The sequence below is a fragment of the Erpetoichthys calabaricus genome, chromosome 1 (assembly GCF_900747795.2).
Source record: "Erpetoichthys calabaricus chromosome 1, fErpCal1.3, whole genome shotgun sequence".
Lineage (NCBI taxonomy): Eukaryota > Metazoa > Chordata > Cladistia > Polypteriformes > Polypteridae > Erpetoichthys > Erpetoichthys calabaricus.
The window spans coordinates 267626765-267652552 of NC_041394.2; the positions used below are offsets into that span (position 1 = coordinate 267626765).

Here is a 25788-nt window from a genome sequence, read left to right on the forward strand (position 1 = left end):
AGAACTTGAAACATTTATTTATAGTCAAAATATTTGTACTGTACATAGTGTAACATGTCTGTATTTAGCTTTAGTAGTTTAGGAATTTAGCTTTAGTAAAAAGACAAATTCTATCTATCTATCTATCTATCTATCTATCTATCTATCTATCTATCTATCTATCTATCTATCTATCTATCTATCTATCTATCTATCTATCTATCTATCAGTTTAAAATGTGTAATTCCTTGGTTTCAGTCCTTTCTCGTTGATTTATATGTATTTTTTATTTTATATTCCAGAATTCAAGCTTGATTCAAAGTTGATGAAAATATGAATGGTTAAGTCCTCAAAAATTTACAGTATTATGTATTATGTACTGTGATGGGCTGGCGCCCTGCCCGGGGTTTATTTCCTGCCTTGCGCCCTGTGTTGGCTGGGATTGGCTCCAGCAGACTCCCGTGACCCTGTAGTTAGGATATAGCAGGTTAGATAATGGATGGATGTATTACGTATAAAAAGAAATGTGCATACGCACTCTAACATTTAGTTAGTTTTATATTCTGAATAGCTTAACTTGTGTTAGAATGCTATTATTGTATGTTCAGAAGCATAGGTCCATCTTTAGATTAAAAATAAAGTTAAATAAAGTCTATTATTATGTAATGAAACTGAAAGTAATTTAGCAAAAACATTATTTACTGAATCTCTAAAGCACTGGATTGGAATGACAAATGGAAGGTTTTGCCCCAAAGTTCAATAATGAAGATACAATGGTGAAATATATATTTTTCCTTGATTTTTAAATACATTAATATTAAAATTTTTATGATACATTATGCCAGTTTACAAGAGCAAAGCGAACTGTTTTTAAATATTGCCCATAACACTAGTTATGACAAGTATACATGCTTCTGTGAACAAGAAGCATTCGAATTTTCTTATGATGCTCTTTGATTTGTTTGTTTTTATTTTATGAAACACTACACTTCTGTTAGTACTAAATAATTAAAAAACCTTTAACGACAACTCTGATATGGACCAGCTTTTAAAGTTATAGATTAGCATCAACCAACCAATCAATCAATCAAAACTTATTTTCTGTGATAATTGCTGTATAAAATATCATTACAAAAGACACATATAAAGCAAAAATGTTCTGAATGTATTATTTGCCACCATATAGCACTGGCTTAATGTTTATGGTTATTCCGAAAGTTAACTTAGAATATATTCAGTAAATCCAAAAAAAATGAAAATTGACAAAACCCTTGAACAACTTACATGAACTGTGTCTCCTGGGTCTGGGTCTTTTGCAAGTATCATATAAACAGAAGAAAATATTGGGAAGTTTTCTGGAATAGACGTTGTAACACCTGATGTTTAGAAACAATATTTGTACATTTATTAAACAAGAACTCAATGAGAAATCAAAGTTTAAAGTTCAAAATACTTCAAATGTTAAAAAGAATTAATGATGAAATGATTAATTCTGTACATTATTCTATACCTCTATATTTACTTTGTTGTAAAGATTCCTGGTTTTTAAATGAGATTCTGTCACTACCTTTGCATTCCCTATGGTGGATACATAGGTGTACAGTTGTTAAATATGTAATTTACTGTACACAATAAATACAGATTTATAGCCTCTTCTTTGACTCATGCTATGTATAGTACTACATGCACAATATCAGAATGCACTGCCAACATATACTACTCATACCTTCAGCAATGAAACCCCACAATTGCCTGCTGCTGCCAAATGAGTAGAAGTTTACAGGAAGCCCCCCAGTTTACCCCTGCTCACTAGGGCTGGAGCAATCTGAAAATGAAATCCAGGCTCACTTCAGAATACCCTCTTCATTCTCCATATTCAAGACAGAATGAGTGCACTGAGTGTTAATGTTACAAACCTCTAAGTCACTGCCAGAGATGCAAACAACATTACATGTTATGTGAAGGCACCAGAAATTATAAAATTTCATTTGGCACTTCTTAGCTGACAGCAGCTACTGAAAGTGTAAGAGATTAAGGAGTAATATGAAAACTGTTTTCAGTCAAACCATTTATGCAAAAACCATACTGATAGAGCCGTGCTTTATTATAATAAATGTTTTAGAATAGCATCACTTGGTAGTTTGTTGTTTCTAGTTGTATTATGACACAGAACTAAATAAAGAAATTATGAATCTATCTTACTTTAAATAGGAGAATGAAACTTATCTGAACTTAGAAACCCGAGTATTGGTAGAGTGTGGCTCAGCAAGTTCAGAGTAACTATGAAACAGCTATCTCCAAGGAACAAGCTGTACACAAAATAACAATGAAAATTAGTAGGATAGCTCATCATTATGACACAGGGGTTAGTGCTGCAGCCTTGCAACTCTAGAGTATAAACCCTTGCCAAGTCACTGCCTCCGTTGAATCAGCACATATTTCCAGTTTTAGGTTTGATTATGTTGTAGTGTCTAAATCGGCCTTGTACATGTGAAGGTAGGTATTCTTTGCAGTCACCTGGCATCCTAATCAGTGATAATTCATGCATGTGCTGCTTGGATAGGCTCCAGCCCCTGAGAGCCTGCTTTGGAGTAAATGAATGTCAGACAGGTACGGTTAGGAGGGATTTGCTAAGACTGTTATGCCTACTCCAACATGAAACACAGCACAATTCCTGACTCCTTCTCATTTTTTACCTGCAGACTTGATCAGGAATGGCTGGAGGAACAGTGATAACACTTCCTCTACGAAGCTGGAAGCCCTGTCCCTTCCACCTCTGCCACCATTTAATAACAGATCAACATGGAAGTCAGTGAAATTGCACCTGTATGAGATACCACTTTTCAGCAGAAACAACCTTTTCTAATTGATGAACCCTGTCAATCCAATTTATCAATATTTATCCACCTAAATGGAAACTCCCCAAATCATTATCTTGTTGTTTGTCTTGTTTTACAGGGTAACAGAGTAAAAAATTAAAATATAAATGATCAAAAATATAATATGTCATACTTACTAGATTTTTTTTAATTGATCATGCTGTGAAAATGACTGCGCCATGTCATTCTCTGACAATAGTTAGAGAGGAGTAGAAAGTGTCGCTATTTGTCATGTTAGACTTTAGTGTCACATGTGCACAAAAATAAGGTAGTACACAGAAAAGACCAAAATCAAAAGAATATTTAATGACATTTTCTCTATATTTGTAAGAGCAAAAAACACCAATTAAAATTAACATTTGCATTATTTTCATGTCTACTGCATGGAATTAGGCCTTTTGGTACAATGGTACACAAAATTACTAAATACAACATGTCATCCAAGACAATTACAACGTGTAAAACTGAAGCAGATGTGGCCACCTGAGCTAGCATCAGTCCCTTAAATTTGTTCAGCCTTTGGTACACATTTCTTTTAAGATAACTTTAAATGCTACATATGGTAACATCTGTAATCTTTGAATTCTGATGAAATATGCATCCACTTTAGGCAGCATGGTGACACAGAGTTTGACGCAGCTGTCTCACTGATCCAATGTCCTGAGTGTGTATCCCATGCCTGATTTTTGTGTGATGTATGTAGGCTTTCCCAGTGTTTTTATGGGCTTTCCTCCCTCAGCCTCATTAATAATTGTGTTAGGATAACATGGTTTTAAATTGTGTTTGTGTCAGTTTGGATATGATTGAGCTGTCCAGGGATGCTCACTGCCTTTCATGTGATCCTGAATTAGATTAATCAGATTTCAGAAAGTCATGTTATAAATTATGGCTTCAAATGCATTACATCTGTGAAATATCTGCCCTTTAAAAATGAACACCCATTAAACAAAGGAATAAACACAGAAAAACTATCATGACAGTTCAGCTTATATTTGAAAACAGAAAACTATAAAGTACCCACCAGAAGCAGATGAAAAATCAGGATCACATGAAGGTGGATTATTTACGTTTTGCACATTTACAGTTACCGTGTAGGTACTTGTGTGAACAAACTGGTTATCATATCCCAAAATTGGAAGTAAATACTGCTTGGGTTTGTCAGGATCATCAAAACTCAAAGGCTGAAGTAAAATGATGTCACCACTTCCTGCATTAAATAAAATATAAATACATATATTTCCAACTCAATAACAAATCTGTAACAAAATGTTAATGAACACTGCAGTATTGCAATTATAATTTAGTCTTAAAATTAGATCATGTTCATAGATCATTCTGAGTAGCACAAGTATTTAAACAATAAAAGACTAAACAATCTAATAGCCTTCTCACTCTGTTGTATTTTACATTTATAGGGGATACTTCAGAATAGAAAAGTATGTTTGCAAACAAATATCTATCAATTAACTCAAAAACAACAGTTACCATAAATGGTCTAAAAGTGCTGTCATTTATTGTACAATAATTATTTTACATGTGCATTTGGTAAGATGGCCTTTTTATGTGTGTTCTTACCATGCACAGTATCTAGCAAGTTTCATATAATGCAGTTGATGGGTTAAAAATATTTAAGTAAAAAAATAATAAAACAGGTTTATCAATAAAAAACAACATACTGTTATCCAGGCCAAAGACCACCTGACCAGTTGGATTATATAAACTGAATGTTACCACATCGCCGTCTCTGTCAGTTGCAACCACAGTATTTAATACAGTTCCAGAAAGTGTGGTTTCAGAAACATTCAGAGTATCCGATGGGAAGTGTCTGCAAGGTTCAAATAAGAAACTGTCTTAAATTATCAGTTGTTAATTCAGGACTACATTTATTTGTTTACAATAGATTCCCTTCTGGACTACTTGACTTAAATATCACCAAATGATGACATATAAAGCAGGCCTTGGATTATGAAAGAGTTCTGTTCTTGTGGAAGTGTGTAACACGAGTGTATGCATAAGTCAGAACTTGCACTGAACTGATCTGTTAATGGAAAAGTCACTAAAATGCATAATGCTCTATTACCTATTTTACATTTTAGAATAACAGGACAATAAAGCTATATTACAGTAATTTAAATAATAAAATACAAATAGTTTAAACTAATTTAAAATAAGATGAACTATGGGTATGCACAGTATGTCAACCTTATGATACAATTTTTATAATGATGCAGTACCTCATAGAGTTGGAAAAAGAATAATGATGGCATGACAACTGACAACTGATCCCTTGGCAGATACTGTACATGCCATCTTTGCTAAGGAATTACTGAGTTTGACCGCCTCCTCTCAACTGCTGTACTCCCTGAGACAATATGGCTGTGAGGCATACTTCAGAAATCCAAAAATTACCAGCAGTGGCTTCTACTACACAGCTGAAAAAATAGTTGACGATCTTGTTAAAGGGCTTACTGCAGGGTGTATGGTGTATGAGAACGTGAAAACAACCATTAAGAAGGATATTAGGGAGGTTAAAGGGCAGTTGGAGAGGAATATAGCAGATAAGGCGAAAGATGACTCAAAGAGATTCTTTCAGTATTTTTATTATTATTATTACCACGATTATTTTAACTTCACCCGTTTGTTATACTAACTCAAAAAGATATTTCATGTTTGATAAAAAAAACAATTAACAATTTTAGGAGGCCCCTTTCTTTAATTATGTTAATATGAATATTTTATCAATGTTCAGAAAGTATACTTTCAAAAGGAAATGCTTACAGGATATAACATTAACAGTGTCTTTACCTGTTTATAGTTACCAAATGGTAATGATCATATCATCTCTCACAGCTCTATGTTGCCCAAAGTTAAAATAAATTGTGAGGCTGTTTGCCTTTGATAATCATTAGAAAGGCTTGGATTCAAGTGAGAACAACAAATGTGACTGGGACTATGCACACGTGACAAGTGAAAACATTGTGATCAAATAAAAGGTTTTTCTGTACAGATTAAACCCAAACTACAAAACAGAAGCAAATTGGCGTATAAATTATTCCAGATGAAAGCATCCATCCATCCATTATCCAACCCTCTAAATCTTAACACAGGGTCACGGGGGTCTGTTGGAGCCAATCCCAGCCAACACAGTATCTGTATAAAATATATAAGAAGTTTACCATTTTTGGGAGTTTTGATTTTTTTTGCTTAATATTAGGCATCTCCTTGAGTGTAGAATACAGTACAATTTATAAAGTAATATGAGTAATATAGTTTTTTACTAGCAAAAGAGGTTAGGTGATCCATTCATCAGTCTATTTCTCTGACATACAAAATAGTTTTTTTAATTAAAATAGCAATGTTTAATTTTAGTTTTTGTAACTCTTACAGTTCTAAGCATGTTATTGTGTTATGTTGAGAATTTAGAACTGATATGTCAGTATTCTTATAAAAGACCACCTGAATGCATTTCCATACATAGGTACACAATACAAAGGTCATATCTCTTATTAAACTTTTGTTTCTCCTTACGTAAATACTGGCACTTCATCATTTAGGTTATTAATGATTATTTCCACTGTCCCTTCACAGGAAAGAGACCCAGTGTCATTCACTTGCATCTTCAACAGAAATCTCTGGAAGAGAGAGATAACAGAATGTTTTTCAAATTAGTGAATTGAAAAGCTCCATTAAAGTAATAAATAAAATTTGAATCACCACACTACATTATCAAATAAGTCATTTTTACTATAAATAAACAACATAAACAATTGAAATGGCAGAGGCCTGTAGCAGAGTATATTAAAAACCTTAAACTATTATATAGTCATGTTTATATGAGAAAACATAAAATTGACTTTCCCAGTAGCATACACTCACACAAAACCAAAAGCACAAACAGATCACATATTTAAAAGCTCAGTAAAAGAAATAAAAAAAATTAATACATATTTCTAAAAGTTTGATAATACTTGTCGCTTAAACATATTCACTATACTTATTCATCCCTAAAACTTTACTATAACTAAGTTAAAGCTGTACATCCAGTGCCTTTTTGTTACATAGTCATATTACACTGAAAAATAAAGAATTTCTGGAGCAGTTTCTTTAAAGTGACCATCCTCTTTGCTTTACCGAAGGTAAGTGCTTCACGCAATAGGCGTCTCTCATTAGAACATTAGAACACTCTAGACGAGAACAGGCCATTCAACCCAACAAAGCTCGCCAGTCCTATCTTATTTCTTCCAAAAAAACATCAAATCGAGTTTTGAAAGTCCCCAACGTCTTACTGTCTACCACACTACTTGGTAGCTTATTCCAAGTGTCTATCGTTCTTTGTGTAAAGAAAAACTTCCTAATGTTTGTGTGATATTTGCCCTTAACAAGTTTCCAACTGTGTCCCCGTGTTCTTGATGAACTCATTTTAAAATAACAGTCTCGATCCACTGTACTAATTCCCTTCATAATTTTAAACACTTCAATCATGTCACCTCTTAATCTTCTTTTGCTTAAACTGTAAAGGCTCAGCTCTTTTAAATTTTCCTCATAATTCATCCCCTGTGGCCCTGGAATCAGCCTAGTCGCTCTTCTCTGGACCTTTTCTAGTGCTGCTATGCCCCTTTTTTTTATTACATTTAAAAACTTGTGTTCTCAGTCATTATTTCAGGCTAGATAGTGTTGAATGCTGAAGACAAATTCAGAAACAGTGCTCTGATACAGGGATTAGGTTTATCAACTAAAGAGTAGGTATTATTATTTAAGATGACAAGATTGCTGCTTGCATAGTAAGGAAATTGGTGGTTAATTTGAAATAGCCATAACAGCACGTCCTGCCACCTGTGCATAGAAGACGCTAATATTGGACTGGATAAATAACTTTTATGCTTACATGCTTCTGTGTACAGTGCTGTATACATGTAACGTGTAAGCTTAAATTTGTGTTGAATTTATACAAGGGACGTTCAAAAAGTTTACGCACTTTTATATACTTTTTATATACTTATATTTTACTTTTATAATAAAGTAGTTTTCCTTACTTTTCTGTATTGGGTACGTTTGATCTCGAGGTTGGTCTAAACCAAGTAACATATTGTGCCATCCTGGGTCTGGACCTGAAAGGCACACATTACTCAGGTGGCCAAGGTCTGGTTCCTCCTACTGTTTCCAAATCAGCCCAGTTTGACATAAAACCTGCATATATTTCCACCCTGGCTACAAAGTACCTTAGGGTGCTTTTCCACTGCAGGAACTTTATCAGGAACCAGTGAACCAGGATTCAAACACTTGAATTCAGCTGACAGTTTCAAATCTTATTCATTAAAAGGTGGTACGCCAGTATGTTTACAAAAATTTATTGAGCCTCTTTAACTAGATCGTCAATATTGTCAGACGCTAGAGGTTGCTGTTGCCTCTTTCAACCCAACAGACAGACACACTGAACACGGGGAAAAATCACCAAGAAGGTTTTTAATTATTTTCTTATTGTTGTAGTGCCCTGAAGAACCTCCACAACCATAAACAGGCAATACAATAATAACAAATACCATCAACCAGCACAAATCTCTCTTCCACACCTCCCAGCAAGCTCTGTCCTACTACCTCCCAACTCCGGCTCACTTGCTGGGTCTCCAACAGTCCTTTATATAGTCTACTGATCAGCTGGAGAAGTTGAGTTTTCTGTCACCTCTGAAGCACTTAGGAACTTCTGTCCCTATGATTTGATAGTACTTCCGGGCTATGGAAAAGATATGAGTCTCCAAGTCCCTCTGCAGCGTCCCCTGGCGGCACCCACTACATATAGCACTGCTGAACAGCCAAACTCCAAATCCCATGGTGCCCTGCGGGAACCTGGGTTACTGCTGTGCTGAAGGGACATGTGGCGTCTTGGGGGAGGCAGTGTCTCTTCGTAGATGCTTTCCCCCATCTTTCTCCTCTTTGGGCATTCTGGCCGTCCGCCACAATATAAAGATTTAAATAAGATTTTTTTTCTACATACAGTTTTTGTTCAATCGGGATTTGCCTGTTTAACTCGGGACAGTCCCACTCAGATCAGCACGTCTGGCAACCCTGGGCGTACGTCATATGGGAACTCATTAGTTCCTGACAACAAAGTTCCTTACAGTATGTGGGGAAACGCCTAAGGTTATCTACCGTACTGCTTAAAAAGTATACCAGTCAAGTTATCATCAGACTACGAGTGGAGCGCTTTTCAGGTCTTTTATTGTGAAAGATGGACAATTATGCGTTAGATCAGCTGGTAATTATGAAAAGCAGCTGAGGTGCGGCAACGTGCTATCAGCGCATGCTCCCAACCCAGGGCAAAACGCTTAATGAGGTGTGTACCGCTTGCGTAGCAGTAGCGTTGTGTGAATTATAAACCCGGTTTAAACATATTCTGTTTAAGTACTGCGAAATCCTTCAACTGTCATTATCAAGTGTTCTTCTAACAGTACAAATTGTAAAAATAATGGTTGCATCACCTGCAAAACTGCAGTCCAAATTAAGATTTGTTTTACACATCAGAAGCCAAACGTTTTAAGACCTGAGCAGTCACGCCTAAAAAGGTGTGCCAGGAACACAAGGCAAGATTATTTCTTTTTATTTTAATTAAAGTATAATATCAGTTAAACATATACGTGTAGATCAAAATGTATCTTTTTTATTTTTACTGTATTCGTATCTTTATAACTTTGTTATCTTTATTTCGGGTCAGTGCCAAGCACGCACCTCCTGAAAACTGATACTAAAAGTTGCTGCTTCCCGCGTGTGAAAAGGCAAAAGTCAAGTCTGGACAGCTAATTGGAATGAACTAAAATGTTTTTATTGTAGAGGTACTGACTGACACGTTAAAAAGGGACTTGTGTTTCATAACATAGCTTATGTCAACAGTGTCTTGCATATCCTCATGTGAGATGAACAATTCACAGGTGAGAAATCAGAAAAAGATCTTTTGATTACAAATCATGGCACCACTGAGATGGCTTCTTTTTCACAGGCCTGGTGCTTAACCAGTTTCTGAGGACGTTACTTATGATAGTGGCGGTGGCTGTAAACTTCACGTGAGGCAGTGACAATCAAGTCCTCATAGTAAACTAATCTGATGTCTGCCACAATCCATTTACATGCACACACATAACCTGATTAAGGTGAATAACTTAGTAAAGGCAGAAGCTTGGTTGCTTAAAAATCCCCACAAGTAATCTTCTGTGGTTCTTGTTTGTGTAAAATACGCTTCTTTAAACTGCGCAAAAAACAAACAAACAAAAAAAAAGTTAAACGTCATCGGCCTGCAGGAATCGGAAAATAGGCATGTCCTAATTTGACAAGTTTCTTGTTTTATAAAAATGTTTAGTCAAACAGATGCTTTATTTATACAGTAGGTTTCTGTTACCGGATTGCATTTCGCACACTCTTCTTCTTGGCTGTGAGATTGCGCCCAATATGATCCGGAACGTGCGCTTTTTGCCTTACACCCAGAGCTGCTGGAATAATAATAATGCAGGTATTTTTACTTAAGTATTGTTAGTTTAAAAGATAATAGGACTACGTAATGCACGCTAATTTTAACATATTAACGTACTGCTTTCAAGATTGTGTTGCTGAGTATAGCGTACCTTCAGCTCATCAGAATAAATGTAACGATTTCTGAAGTTCTGATTAAGGCACAAGAAGAAAACGAGAATGCCATCGCCAGAACATTTGCCTCTGGAAATGTATTTTGTGTATATTTGCACCTGTGGTCGCTGAAGCCGTTTGCAAAGCAAAATACAGTATATGCGTAGGCCGACGTAGTGCAACGGAAATGCACAGACTACGAAATCCTTAATTGTAAGTCTGTTAAGGTTATACTGTACATGGCCACATAACAGGATTACTTGCAGAGAATTTACTTGCAGAATCAGGTTTCTCCGAGGCCAATTACCCATTTTCCCTAATTGAGACACACGTAAATGCGCCCAATTGAGGGATTTAACAGCAAAAAGTGATGTCACTCGCACACTTAAACACTTTGGAACGGGTTTGAACAATTTTAACCCAATTATAAATGAAGCCCGTTTTTAGGTAACAGTAAGTTTGCTTGTCATTTTATTGTCAAGTGTACAGGAGTGCAGTGACGTTCTTACTTTAATGTTCTAATTAATATGCAAAACGTCGCCATGATCTATCTTCCTTATCTGAAATAACGACAATACCTCCGAGTTAGAGTTACAGTAGAGCATGAAATTAAAGTGAAAGAATTTACCCCGGAATTTGTTCCCACAGTTCAAAAGCATACATATATTGTTTTTTACAGGTGACTCTAGACATACTCTGATGTGTGCAGGGCCGGATTTATATGAAAAGAGGCCCTAGGCTATTCCACTTATGAGGCCCTTTCACCTTCCATTTTTAAGTTTGTAAATTACATGAGAGATAATAAAATTTTGCTAACAATTTGAATGTAGGCCCCTCTTGATCTTGAGGCCCTAGGCTGAAGCCTAGTTAGCCTATAGGAAAATGCGGCCCTGGATGTGTGTAAATGTGTTTTATTGTTCTTTCTCATTGACAGTCTAGAATGAGACTCTGACTTGCACATATCGTTTCTGGCATATGTTCTAGTAAAGAGTCAGAATGCAGTAAGTAGGTTATTTTTTTCTTTTTTAAGGTAATTTTAGCAAAAGATCCCATATCAAAATCATTTTTATAAGAAAAAACACTTTTATGGAAATAACAGTAAATGTAATAACATTATGATGAAATAAAGCCACTTCATACAGTATAATAAGCAAATAACATGTCAATGTTGAAATGACTGCCAAGCAATATTGAACTCTTACTCATTTTTATTATTCTAGTTAAATTTGCAAGGTCGAATTAGCATGATTACATGTAATGTAGTTTTTGAGGGATGAATTTCTGTACAGTAGTAATTTAATTGTCCTGTTTGAAAGATTGAACATGTTATTATTTTTAGATTTGGTTCTGTTTTCTTTTTATTTATCCTATCCTTCAGCACAAGTGGGCAGGAGGCAATAACGGTTTTATATTGCATCACATGACCAAGTCTAGTGGCTTTCTGAATGACCTGATCCACAATAGGCACATTTTGGAGACAAACATATCTTTGATGTGCTATAATGTAAATTCTGTTAGTCAATTTTGGTATTTCATGTAACTAGATGGGAATACTTGTATTTGCTCTGTTGTCTTGCTAAGATGTGTTATGTTAGGAAAATAAAATATATATGCAATAGAGGTGGTGGAGTTTCTTTTCTGGCAATCTGACATAATCAACAATTGTGAACAAACATTTTTCTGACAATGGCCCGGAAGTTACCCTGAAAATGAAGTGAAATTAAAAACGGAAATAAAAGTGGACAGTAATTTGTATCCAAGATTATAATTTTAACAAATCCTGTTCTGTAAAGTATCGCCTTCTCTTTTGAGCCACTTCCTACTAAAACATCTGTGCGTGTCACTGATGCAAGGGGTCACCTTTTTTTTTTTTTAACCAACAAGTTTTGTCATATTGTAGTATTCATACCTTCCCAAACCAGCTTTGGATCTTTATGATTAAACCACCTCTTGGTTTTTCATTTTTTGTCTGTACATCATTTTATGTGGTTTAATAAACTAGTGTACCAATATTTGGGATAAAACATCAAACGTTTTCCCTAAATTTTCTATACAATATATTGTTTTACCAAAAAAAGTGCTTTATTGCATTTTGCAATCCAAGGCTTAATATTTTGATCATGTTTGGTAGTTTTCTCCTTAGTAATTATTGCAGTTAACATATTTACTAACTGTATAACTGGACTCATTTAGTGTCTGAGTAGATGTTAGCACATCCCAGTCAATACGGTAGAAGCACTCTAGAAGCTCTGTGATACTTTCAGTGCATTCTACATTCTACAAACAGTTGTTTTTTTTCTTCTTTCAGTTCCTGCCTGTACTTTTGGTAACAAGTAAATAACACATACTAAGATGCACCAAGTGCTGCTCTGAGGCAGGATTTGTAGGCTTCAGAGACGTTTCTATAATTTTGGTCAAGTATGTTGTTCCATCTACTAATTAATATTAACATTCTGATAGTAGTGTGGCAAAATCTAATCTAGTTCACGTGAACTGACATGTGCCTTTCAAGAGTTTAAATGAGCTCAGTGATTTGGCTCCCGGTTTTTGTGTGGTTTCACCAATTGTTCCAGCTGTATCTGCCTTTCTGCACATTGCCTAACAGAAAGCACTATATCAGAAACCTATTTAAAATTACACAGCAGACAGTATGTATGAAAACCAAAGTATCATGTGTAGTTCAGTATTTGGAGAGCAAATGTGTTCTTTGACAGATATTATTACACAGCCTTTTGACATATTATAGTGTTTTGGTTCTTAAACATTGACATAATTAATTAATGATGTACTGTCCTCTGTGGTAAACATTTCAGGGCAAAAGAAGCAAATGCAGGGCTGCATTGTGATTTACTGGTAAATGACTGATCCCCTTTTATGCAATTTCTTTTAACTGTCTTTTGCTGCCAGATGACTGTCAGCTTTTCATCTTTCACACCTCAGTTTTTAAGTGAACAATTTCTGCTACTTTACATTCTTGAATTTAAGCCATTTTTACAGTAGGACTGTAGAAACCTCACCATATTCATATTCACTGTTAAAAGTTAAGTTTGCATTCTTTTGCTTTTTCATATTTATGAAGTAGCTCAGAGTAAATATTTTGTCTTCTTTAAAAAATGTAATAACATAGCAGCCACCATGTTGATCACAGCTGTTTTCACCACTAAGGCAAGATGTATTGAACCTCTTTTTTTTTTACTTAAAATTCCAAGATGTTCAAAAGGTTTTTCTTTGAGTAAGGTTTGTACTGATTCCTAACAGAGGCATCCACAAAGTGTTTCTAGGATACCTATTCTACTCATGTGGGTCATCCATGCCATTCCTTCTGTAAAAGTCAGATCAGCACCACACCAAGTGAAGATCAATTGACAGCTCAGCATCTCTATTTACCAGTTGTGAATAATATGGGCCATTCTGGAGTTATCACGGAATTCAGAATGAGTGAATGTCAAGAAGGACAAAATTCTTTAAAAAGTATTTTATTAGCCAATAAAATTCAAGAGATGGAAGTAACAAGGAGTACTCATTTACTAAATTAACAAATAGAAAACCAATCCCAGACTTCCCCTTTGAGTAACTAACTTAGAAACTGTAAGTCTATTGGTTTAATCGAGTACACTTTGCATTGGCCACAGTGTAATGAGTTTCCCTGATGCCTTTAGTCAGGACAGGATGATGTATTTTACCTTTTCTGTCCCCTATTGAGTTGATCAATTTCCCTTGCCTCTTAAATCATTTATGGAGCATTACCTCTTAACATACATTTTCTTTCCACCTATTAGAATTTCTGCAGTACAAGTGCCCAGCTGGCATGCCTTTATTCTGAGTGCTGTGAATAGAATATTTTGCTTCAGCTCAGATAAGATAACATCAAAATTGTTCCCAGGCCTATATCTTAAGGTGATTTGGTATCAAGTACTCATACTAGAGAGAGAGGTTGAGAGCATGCATTGATACAGCACATTGCCGCACCCACCACACGACGAACCAGGTCAGGATCCCAATTAGGACCCAAGCGCAACCATGCAATGGGTGACAGCTCGGCACCACACTAGTTAAAATTGGAGTGGGACAGTGTGAGGTTTTTTATAGTGGCTGGAATGCCAAACCTACCACCAACTCCCAAGTGTTCCCTGCAAGTTGAAGGACCTGCTTGCAGGTGTACTCTTACTGGTAACCTTGCATTTGACAATGATGTTTGACAAAGATGTATCTGTTTGCACTCTGGTGGAAGGTGCGCCAGTTGTTACTCCAGACACTGTCTTCCAAGCCATTTGAAAACTTACTAAAAAAAGTTAACAAGAATGCAGAGGAAGTTTTTCTGTATGCAGCGAGCCATAGATATGTGGAATAATTTGCCAAGCAGTGCTTTGGGTAGTTATACTCTGCGGACCTTTAAGACTTGACTGGATGAACTTTTACAAAAGTCAGGTGAATGACCTGTTCAACTTAAAATACTTCTGATGTTCATTTTATTTTTTTCAACCTATTTTTATAAATGTGCTCTATAGAACACATGCAATATACAACCAGAGTATACAAAATACATTAAAAAAATTTTTTTTTTTTAAATACATATCTAAACAACATACCTGACAACCAGCATCATAGTCCAGAACAGTTCCAGGAGACCTATATACAACTCCAGTGTTTCGATTAATGGTGAAAACAGACTGGCAAGCAGATGAAGTAGAAACCTGAGACTGTATGCTGTACTAAAGAATAATAGAATAAGTTTTATGATTAATTTACTAAAAAAAAAACCCCAGACCTTTCTTTTTTTCACTTTCCAAAGACTTAATGACTAAAGCAGAGAAAAGTCAAGCAAAATGACACCTTTTATTGGCTAACTAAAAAGAATACAATATGCAAGCTTTCAAGGCAACTCAGGCCCCTTCTTCAGGCAAGATAGTAAGCATACACATTGGTTAATTGGCTTAGTGTTTACCAAGTGACACTCTTGAGTACTGTTGTTTTTTTAAATTTTATTGAGTAAAATTTGAATTATTGATGCCCCACAAGATTATTAGTAAACTAGCGATTTGTAGTTTCTTTTAAACATATGCATGATGATATCCAGGCCTCAGCGTTTCTTGTCCCATTGTCCACCCATAATTAACATAGCCTATATTATAAAGCATGTATTGCAACAGCAGTATAATTTAGTTGTTATTTACATCAAATTTAAAACTTATATGTCAATACTACTTAAACTCTCAAATTAACAAAAACAATATCACTTTTGCCAAAAGTGAACTTTGCAATTTTTGAAAAAAGTGTAATGCAGCAAAAATAAATAGCATTTACAGTTTTTCTACTTAAATTTTACATATTATTTTATAATTTAAAGTCTCATGCTAAATAGATATTTCAATTTAGAAAGAATTATGTAACCTTTATAGACCTGCAAACCTAAAGTAAATGGTGCATACATTGATCTATTTTGGTTTGTGGGCAGCCATTCTTTTTCTAAGAACACACAAACACACTCGTACAAATACTAGAGCCAATTTCAAGTCACCAGTTAACCTAATCTGCTTGCCTTTAGAGACATGGAATGGAAAACTGGAATATCCAGGAAAAAACAAACAAACATGCAGACACAGTGAGAAAGTTCAGCACTCACACCGACAATGACTAGCTCTGATACAGTATTTAGATCAAGAATGCTGAATCCATAAGGCAACCCTTATGCTGCCACTGTGTCTTAAGTCCTATAGAAACCCACAGTATATCTGTTCAGAAAGTGTTTTATACTAATAGAATTTTAGTATTTATTCAATCTTGAATTTGTAAATGTATCAAAACAAAGCTTAAGAAATGAGTACATGTTAAGATAAAAATCATCGCTTACAATAAGACAGCATTGTTGCATTACTGCTTAATAATATTTCTTGTGAATATATTAAATTAAGTTAATGTTTATTGTTATTGCTTATGCATATTTCATATAAAAATATAAAATTATTACATTATTTCTTATCATTTGACATTTTATAAAACTGACAGAGTGACTTACACTGAGTTTATCACCATGGACAACATCTTGGTCTGTTGCTTGAATAGTGTAGACCACATCAAAAACTGGATAGTTTTCATTAATTGTAACATTGGCTATGAAAAAGAAAAGCTTGCACTCAACAGAGCAACTAAGACTTCAGTTATTTAGCCATTCTAAAAGTAACATTTATTATATTTTATGAAAGAAAACTTTATAAAGAGTCAGGTACCCATCCTGGAATAATGAGTCAATCAATCAAAAGTGTTCTAGTTAAAATATGTTTTGAAATCCTACTAGATACTTTTTACTAATGTTATTGTTGTGATATTAACTATTTCTTCTATACCTTGGGACTAAAATTCATTAATTTTTAAAGAGCTGCTTGTAATCAGAGCTTCACAACTCTTACAATACATGAATGTTGCTAATAGCTAGTTGCTATTTCAGTCTAAATGAGGAATACTAGTGTGCTTGGTGTGTGGGTGTGTGTGTGTGTGTGTGTGTGTGCCTTGCGGTGGGCTGGCGCCCTGCCCGGGGTTTGTTTCCTGCCTTGCGCCCTGTGTTGGCTGGGATTGGCTCCAGCAGACCCCCGTGTCCCTGTAGTTAGGATATAGCGGGTTGGCTAATGGAAGGATGGATGGATGAGGAATACTAGAAAGAAATATTCAGGTAGTGTGTTATATGAATAAAAATAATGTAGCTGTATATTGTTGTTCTCTGCTCACTTTATCTGTATAATTTGTATATAATTGCAATATACAGTGTATTTAAAACATTTGCACATTTTTAAGTTTTCAACTCAAAAGCTAAACTTTTTAGCATCAATATATTCTACTGCAAATAAACAAAATTTACTATTTTTTGATTATGCAATATTTTGCTCAGAGTAATGCGTACATAGAAGTATAAAGTATATATACTTATAGAGGAAAAGAACAAACTGTGCATTAAAATTCCAAACTAAAGGCCTCTGTTCTGTATCAGTTTACAGGATAGTGTTTGTTTTTTGGCAGATTCACATACCTTTTCCTGCAACGAAGTCGGGCTGTGTACAGACAGGTGCTTCATTTACGTTACTAATGTTAATATCAATGTTTCCTGTGCTCTGGTAGGTGGCATTCCATGCTTTGACAAGCAGCAGGTATGCATTTGGGTTTCCACTTTCAAAGTCAAAAATCTGTTGTGTTTTGATTATACCTGATGCTAACACACAAAAACAAAATCAATCAAATTATAAGACCTTGAACAAATAATATGAATAATAACGTAAATGAAGAGATACCATTTCACAATAATTATCTGATATATTTAAGTTTCTTTTCATTGTTGAAACCATTCATACATTTTAGCATATATGTTTAGTCCATAATTTAGAAATGTTTTCTGCAATTGTAAAATTTGGTGAAGACACTCTAAATTTGTTAATTTATTTTACAAGGGTCTGATTAAAGTATAATCAACTTATGGTGAAGTTATTAAGAATGACAACTTTCTTTGAATATTAATAAAGCATATAAACGGACCAAATGCCTTGATTTTGATTAAGAATGAGGTTAGGCGTCGTTCCTATAACACAAACAAATGTCCAAACTAGTACACATGTGTTGTAAGCACCATGCCTCTGCAAAAAGCCCCATCCTTGGTAAGGGACTATATATAAGCAGTCCAACGGTTAATGCTAAATCTGAGCGTTGGATGTACAGTTGTGGCCAAAAGTTTTTTGAATGACACAAGTATTGGTTTGCTGCTTTAGCGTTTTTAGATATTTTTGTCAGATGTTTCTATAGTATGCTGAAGTATAATTACAAGCATTTCATAAGTTTCAAAAGCTCTTATTGACAATTACATTAAGTTTATGCACAGAGTCAATATTTGCAGTGTTGGCCCTTGTTTTTCAAGATCGCTGCAATTTGCCCTGGCAGGCTGTAATCAACTTCTGGACCCAATCCTGATTCATGGCAACCCATTCTTACATAATTTGCAGATTTTGTCAGAATTTATGGGTTTTTGTTTGTCCACCCGCCTCTTGAGGATTGACCCAAGTTCTCAATGGGATTACGCTCTGGGAAGTTTTGTGGCCATGGACCCAAAATTTGGATGTTTTGTTCCCCGAGCTAGTCATCACTTTTACCTTATGGAATGGTGCTCCATCATGCTGGAATAGGCATTGTTCGTCACCAAACTGTTCTTGGATGGTTGGGAGAAGTTGCTGTCGGAGGATGTTTTGGTATCCTTCTTTATTCTTGGCTGTGTTCTTAGGCAAAATTGTAAGTGAGCCCACAACCCCACACAGGAATGGTCTCAGGATGCATTACTGTTGGCATGACACAGGACTGATGGTAGCGTTCACCTTTTCTTCTCCAGACAATCTTTTTTCCGGATGCCCCAAACAATCGGAAAACGGATTCATCAGAGAAAAAGACTTTACCTCTGTCTTCAGCAGTCTAATTCCAATACCCTTGACAGAATATCAGTCTGTCCCTAATGTTTTTCTTGGAGAGAAGTGGCTTCTTTGCTGCCTTTTCTTGACACCAGGCCATCCTCCAAAAGTCTTTGCCTCACTGTGCGTGCAGATGCACTCACACCTGCCTGCTGCCATTCCTGAGCAAGCTCGGCATTGGTGGTGCCCTGATCTTGACCCATGAATAACGAATGTAATATTTCTTATATAGTTTCTCTGAGTTACCAGACAAGTCCAACCTGTCATGTGTACCTTCAAGTACATGTAGGAGTGCACCATTCTACATCCTCTCACTGAATAGTGAATGGACATAGAGGCAGAGACTGGTCATTGGAAGAAGGTGGCAGTGGGAGGGAAAATCTATTAAAACATTTGTTCAGGGATTTTAGCTTTGTTCACATCCCTTTCTAGCACCTGAGCCCTGATTGTAAACTTCCTTTCTTTCACTCAGCTTTTTCTTTAGCACAAGCTGTACATCCTTCAGCGCCTCTTTGTCACCAGATTTGAATGCTCTCTAATCCAGGGCTTGTTGTTTGGAAAACAACACACTGTCTTTGAGGGTTCCACTATGTCAACACAGAAGTTAATATAGCCTGTGATGCAATTGCTTAGTTCCCATTCGCGGTGGGAAGAATATAAATATTAATTCTTTCAGGGCAGATGTCGACTTATGTCGACACATGGAGTTGAATGCTAATGTCGACTTTAGTTGACATCCGGGGCAGAGGCTGGGAATCAGCATTAAATATTGACAAAACTCACCGTTATGTTATAGTACAACTTTCTTTGCTGGAAGGAAAGTTAACTTCATTGATTTGACCTCCTATCACTGTGTATGTGTGAGTTGCGGAGAGTAAACAATATCTAAAATGCCATTGAGATCTGGTGAGAGACTGAAGTGAACGCACAAAGTAAAATACTTTCTGAATTGGACTCTGACTTATCAGACTGCAGTTTTCATTCAGGTGATCTTGAGGTTGAAAATGAAAGTGAGGTACCTGAATCATCTGATTGGTTCCCAGCTGATCATAGTGCTGAACATATCGTGTAACTGATGGACGTGTTTGTCTGGGAGGACTGCCACTTATAATGACAGGAGGTACAAACCATATTATGTTGTATTGTCTCCACCTGATCGTATTGTCGACCACCTGGCGGCAGTCGCTGTACACAGTGAACAAGCCACTAAGAGTAAGCCACATACTGTATACCCTTATGTTTTTAAAAAAGGAAACCTCTTTGCCTTTGTTGTAGTGAAGGGAATAATTCAACCAGAGATTCCAAAGCTTCTTTCTTACTTGTCTGATAGTTTTTGAAGTCTGGATTATGAAATTGTAGTGGAAATGACATTGCAAGTTGACTTGTTTTTCTTTTTTTCTTCTTCTTTATTTTGAACATTTGGAGTATTTTGTTTTTACACTGAAGGTGAAATTATTTACAGATTGAAAATTTAAGGCAATGGTTTATTCAATTTAATGATTTAACTGTTTGAAATTATATATTTTAAAAGAAAATGAAGTAGATTATTTATGCATACCCAAACAATGAAAGGAATTATATTAGTAGGCTTAATACTTACTAGTGTCTATTGTGAATTCAGGTTGGACTCCAACAATCATAAAATTAACATCGGGAACATCTGGGTCAGAGGCTTCTGAGACAACAGTATTTATGGGGCTGTTTTCAGGTATAGACACATGGACTTTGGAAAATGTTATGCTCCCTAAAATTTGCTGAGTCACTAAAAAACACAAAATATTTATTGTACATTAAATTATCAGCATTAAACATTATGGAACAATGTGACATACCAAGGACAATAACATTTTCAAACTAAATTCAAATAATTGTCAAATTAAAAAAAGTACATGTAAATTAATAGATTTTTTTCAGATATTATTCAGTTCTACCCTTTAAGATGGGTTGCTAACTTAGAAAAAAAAAAATCATTCTCAAATTGCAATATTTTTTCAAATCGACTAGAAACCAATAAAACTAACAGGGAAGATTTTTATCCCAGTACAATAGCAGGACAAATGGACATCTGTGCTACAAGAAAACAATTGCAATTTATTCATATCACTCTACAGAAATAATAATTTCCGTTCTGTTCCTGCAAAATAAAAATGCACTCATAAACAGAATGCTGCATTACCTGAGCACATGCACTTATGACAACTGCTATTTTACCATTGTCTTGGTAACAGGAATAGAACAAACCTTAATGAGAATAAAAGATACATGTTGTTCAAAAGGGAGATTCTAGGCTATGAAATTATCTAAACTGCTGCTGAGCTTGCTCAAACAGATATATGTTGTTGCTGGACAGACACACAAGATCCCTTAGATAGTGAGGGTATGCAGAGGAGTTAAAATTTCACCTCTTAAAGAGCTTCTGCTGCATCTCAGTGAAATGTCAGGGACATGGAACCTGATTAGAACCTTCTCAAGACATCAGTATTGCAGGCAGCTGCAAGGAACTGTATTGAGGATTATTGTGTTCTGTTCTGTGTATTGTATGGCATTGACCCTCTTCTTTTTGACACCCACTGCATGCCCAACCTACCCGGAAAGGGGTCTCTCTTTGAACTGCCTTTCCCAAGGTTTCTTCCATTTATTTCCCAGCAAGGGTTTTTTGGGAGTTTTTCCTTGTTTTCTTAGAGAGTCAAGGCTGGGGGGCTGTCAAGAGGCAGGGCCTGTTAAAGCCCATTGCGGCACTTCCTGCATGATTTTGGGCTAAACAAAAATAAATTCGTATTGTATTGTGATAGAAAGGTTTGGTGGACATAAGCAGTAATGGAAGTTATCAAATCAATGAAAGAGGCCTTCAAACTTCCAGAAGCCCTCAAAGAGGTTGTGACAAACCATGCAATGGCTTGTCTCATCAAACAATGAAGAATGTTAAATGTTGGGGCTATTGTTGTTAGGGGGAAGAAGCACTCTTAGGTATTCATTATTGTTTGGGGTTGAGTCTGTCTCTGTAGTTGAGATTACTATCCATCCATCCATCCATCCATCCATCCATCCATCCATCCATCCATCCATCCATCCATTTACCAACCCGCTGAATCCGAACACAGGGTCACGGGGGGTCTGCTGGAGCCAATCCCAGCCAACACAGGGTGCATAGTTGAGATTGCTGCACTTAATAAAGAATTCTGCAAAGGAAAACCCTAAGCAGTGTATGAGATTGGAGCAGAATCAACATAAAACACATCACCACTATCCATTCATATGTGCTGAGATTACTCAGTATAAGTACTTTACCCATAAATGTCTGTCTTTCTTACCTGAAATAAACCTGTAAATCTATAACCTGCCTCTTCTGTGCTGCATGTAAGGAGAGGAAGATTTCTTGGGACTGCCAGACTTGGGAGCTGTTGTCCAAGGTGACAAGAGGGTGTGTTCTAGTTACAGTTCCACCTCGCTGGGAAAGTCTATGGCATGGTATTGGAATGGAGAGTCCACCTGATAGATGATACTCATATCCAGGAGGAGCAATGTTAATTTCTGTCTGGTACAACAACAGTAAACAAATTGTTCTTGGGGAACACCAATACTGTCTAAATATGCTTTTGGATTTGTTGAAACAAAGCTTATGATGGTATACTCTAAAGCAGTGTTTCCCAAACTCGGTCCTAACCCTAACCCTGTGGCTGCAGGTTTTTGTTCCAACCAGAATCCTAATCAGTGACAACACCTGATAGCACTGAGCTCATTTAATTAGCTGGTATTATTTTTTTCTTTTATTCGACATTCAGAAAAGCATAGCAGCATGATTTTTACATTCATAAGACATTTAGAAATATTTCTGCTTTTGCTATAGATTTAAATGCTTAACTCTTTTGTTAATTTCATTATATTTTGCCCTTTCTCTGTGAAGTTTTTCCCCCCTTCATTGTATCTTAATAATGACAATTTAAAACGAGCAGATCAGACACCCAGGCAAACACTGAATAATCAAAGGCTGCAACTACTTTAGAGTCAGACCCACTAATTAGTAAATAATGGATTAATTAAACAGTTAGAAGATCTAGAAAAGTAGAATGAAAATCAAGATGAAAATACTGTTAAAAAGATAAAAAACCATTATTCCTATATAACTGCTTCGTACATTTTAATATTTTTTTTTTAGCAAACTTAGTTTTCTAATTTCTATATTCCATAAACACAGAACTTTGGAAATATCCATTCACTTAATTAGCCCAGAAGTTCAATTAAAAACAGAAGCTGGTTGGAACAAAAACCTGCAGCCACAGGGGTTCCCCAGGACTGAGTTTGGGAAACACTGCTCTAAAGTAACTTATGGAAGGTGCATGTTATTCTGGCAAAACTTTCTGCAACTCAAGAAGTGCCAGCAGGACATTGCCTTGAATGTTTTCAGCTGGGGATATTCTTGAGGGCTGCTGCCTCTTTTTCAATTACTATATTTGCAGAGTAAGAGAGATGTTGCAATGCCAGTCCTGTTGGATGTTGGACTTTTTAGACGATGCCTTGTAGGAGCCAGTCATCTGTGAGGGCTACATCTGCAGGAGATGCCAGCTGATCCAGCACCTTGAGCCTAGGGTCGCTGAATTGGAGGAGGAGTTGGCTGGCCTGAGTTGTAGTAGAGAATTGCTGGATCTGGCCTAGGTATCTTTTAGCGGAATAGTGTGCACCCCTAAGATAGTGTGAGAGGAGATTCCTGACCGCACAGGTGGAGAGAGGTGGGACACGGTCACAAGGTGTTAGGTAAAGGGTGCACATTGTTCAGGGAAATCAACCCCAGAATTAGAAGTGTCAAACAGGTTTCAGGTCCCTGAGAAGCTGAACAGTGTCTCTGATGATTCTGAGGTTGTAGGCGGCGATGAGGAGTACCAATGGGTCTCGTCTAAACCGGTTCCCAGAAAGAGAGAGGTAGTGATAGTTGGGGACTCAGTCATTAGAGGGATTGAAGCACATGTTTGCTCCAGAGACTGAGTCTCGCACGTGTTTTGCCTTCCGGGTACACAGGCGGGAGACCTCTCTGGAAAGGTGGATAGGCTCTTGGCCAGGCCAGGGGTGGATCCAGCTGTCATTTTCCATGTTGGAACAAATGATATACATAAGGGTAGTCTGTCAGTTCTGTGATCCAAATTGAAAGAGTTAAGTGCCAGGCTAAAGACAAGAACTGACAAGGCAGTCTTCTCTGAAGTTCTGTCTGTGCCATGCACAAATTCATATAAGATTGAGGAGATTAGAAAACTTAATGTGTGGTTAAAATCTTGGTGCAGGGTAGAAAGGTATAGGTTTATTGAGCATTGGGACTGCTTTTGGAACAGCTGGGACCGTTTCACTCCGCAACAGGTCACATCTGACCCAGAGGGGCACCAATGTATTGGGGAGGCATATGAGTAGGTTAATCTGGAATCAGTTAAATCATTACAGAAGGACTTGGACAGCATACAGGCTTGGAAAGATTTATGACTGATGAAATTTAATGTCAGTAAATGCAAAGTATTACACATAGGAAGTAAAAATGTTAGGTTTGAATACACAATGGGCGGTGTGAAAATCGAGAGTACATCTTATGAGAAGGATGTAGGAGTCATAGTGGACTCAACACTATCAACTGCCAGACAGTGTTCAGAAGCCATTTAAAAGGTAAACAGAATGTTAGGTTATATAGCATAATGTGTGGAGTAAAAGTCCAAGGAGGTTGTGCTTAAGTTTTATAATGCACTGGTAGTGGCTCATTTGGAGTACTGTGTGCAGTTTTGGTCTCCAGGCTAAAAAAGGACATAGCATCACTAAAAAAGGTCCAGAGAAGAGCGACTAGGCTGATTCCAGGGCTAAAGCGGAGTGTGAATTATGAAGAAGGATTGAAAGAGCTGAGCCTTTTCAGTTTAAGCAAAAAAAGATTAAGAGGTGACATGATTGAAGTGTTTAAAATTATGAAGGGAATTAGTACAGTGGATTGAGATTGTCATTTTAAATGAGTTCATCAAGAACACTGGGACACAATTGAAACCTGTTAAGGGTAAATTTCGCACAAATATCAGGATGTTTTTCTTTACAGAGAGAACCATAGACACTTGGAATAAACTACCAAGTAGTGTGTTAGACAATAAGACTTTAGGGACTTTCAAAACTAGACTTGATGTGTTTCTTTTTTTTTTAAGAAGATTTAAGTGGATAGGATTGTTGAGCTTTGTTGGGCTGAATGGCCTGTTCTCGTCTAGTTTGTTCTAATGTTAGTATAGTTGAGTCAGTTCAGTGTGGTTTTCATCAAGAGTGCATTTTGTCTCCTGTTTTGTGCAGAATTGCCATAGAGCATCCAGTTTGGGAAGCTAAACATTGCATCTGTTATTCATAAATAATGTTGTCTTTTTGGCTTCATCTGTCTGTCAAACCAATGTAAATTAATGTCTCACTTAATGGTGGCTTATGGGTCTGACCAGTGTGTCGATTTTCTCGTTTGAAGTATGGGTGTATGCCTCTGTGTCTGATGTCATTTTCACTGTGCTGATTTTGAGCGCAAGATGCCATGTCTGCAGTTCTGCATTCTGTGCATAGTGCAAAGTGCAGAGCAGAAACCTAGCCATGCACCAGCAACACTCAGAGACATGCCTTCGTGTCATTTTTGCTGATAATAAGTCAAGTATACACCTGACCTGGCATAACCTCCAGTAACCTAACCTAATATTAGCATAATATCAACATCACATTAATAATACTTATTGAAATGCATTAATGGCAATAATAATAATACATTAATAACAATATCCTGAAATGAGACACGATGGTGTTTCTCTGTTGTTCAATTATATATTGTATCTCTATGGAAGCACCGTTGTTAAATTGCGTTGTCATTAGTCGGGAAATTGTTAACCAAGTCATGA

General features: G+C 36.3%; 1 protein-coding gene across 4 annotated transcripts in view; it reads right to left on the reverse strand.

Moving 5' to 3' along the window:
• Positions 1–25788, reverse strand: part of LOC127526682 (cadherin-related family member 4-like) — a 109093-nt gene that overhangs the window by 73547 nt on the left and 9758 nt on the right. For 3 of the 4 annotated variants that reach the window (XM_051922815.1, XM_051922811.1, XM_051922822.1), the window contains exons 3-10: positions 20508–20669; positions 17491–17670; positions 16486–16580; positions 15059–15181; positions 6387–6490; positions 4535–4683; positions 3880–4065; positions 1264–1355 (exon numbers count right to left, since the gene is read on the reverse strand). In XM_051922815.1, the coding sequence (XP_051778775.1) occupies positions 1264–1355; positions 3880–4065; positions 4535–4683; positions 6387–6490; positions 15059–15181; positions 16486–16580; positions 17491–17670; positions 20508–20669 (1091 nt within the window). Of the gene's footprint in view, positions 1–1263; positions 1356–3879; positions 4066–4534; positions 4684–6386; positions 6491–15058; positions 15182–16485; positions 16581–17490; positions 17671–20507; positions 20670–25788 lie in introns of those variants that run through there. The other variant, XM_051922817.1, reaches the window with a different exon arrangement.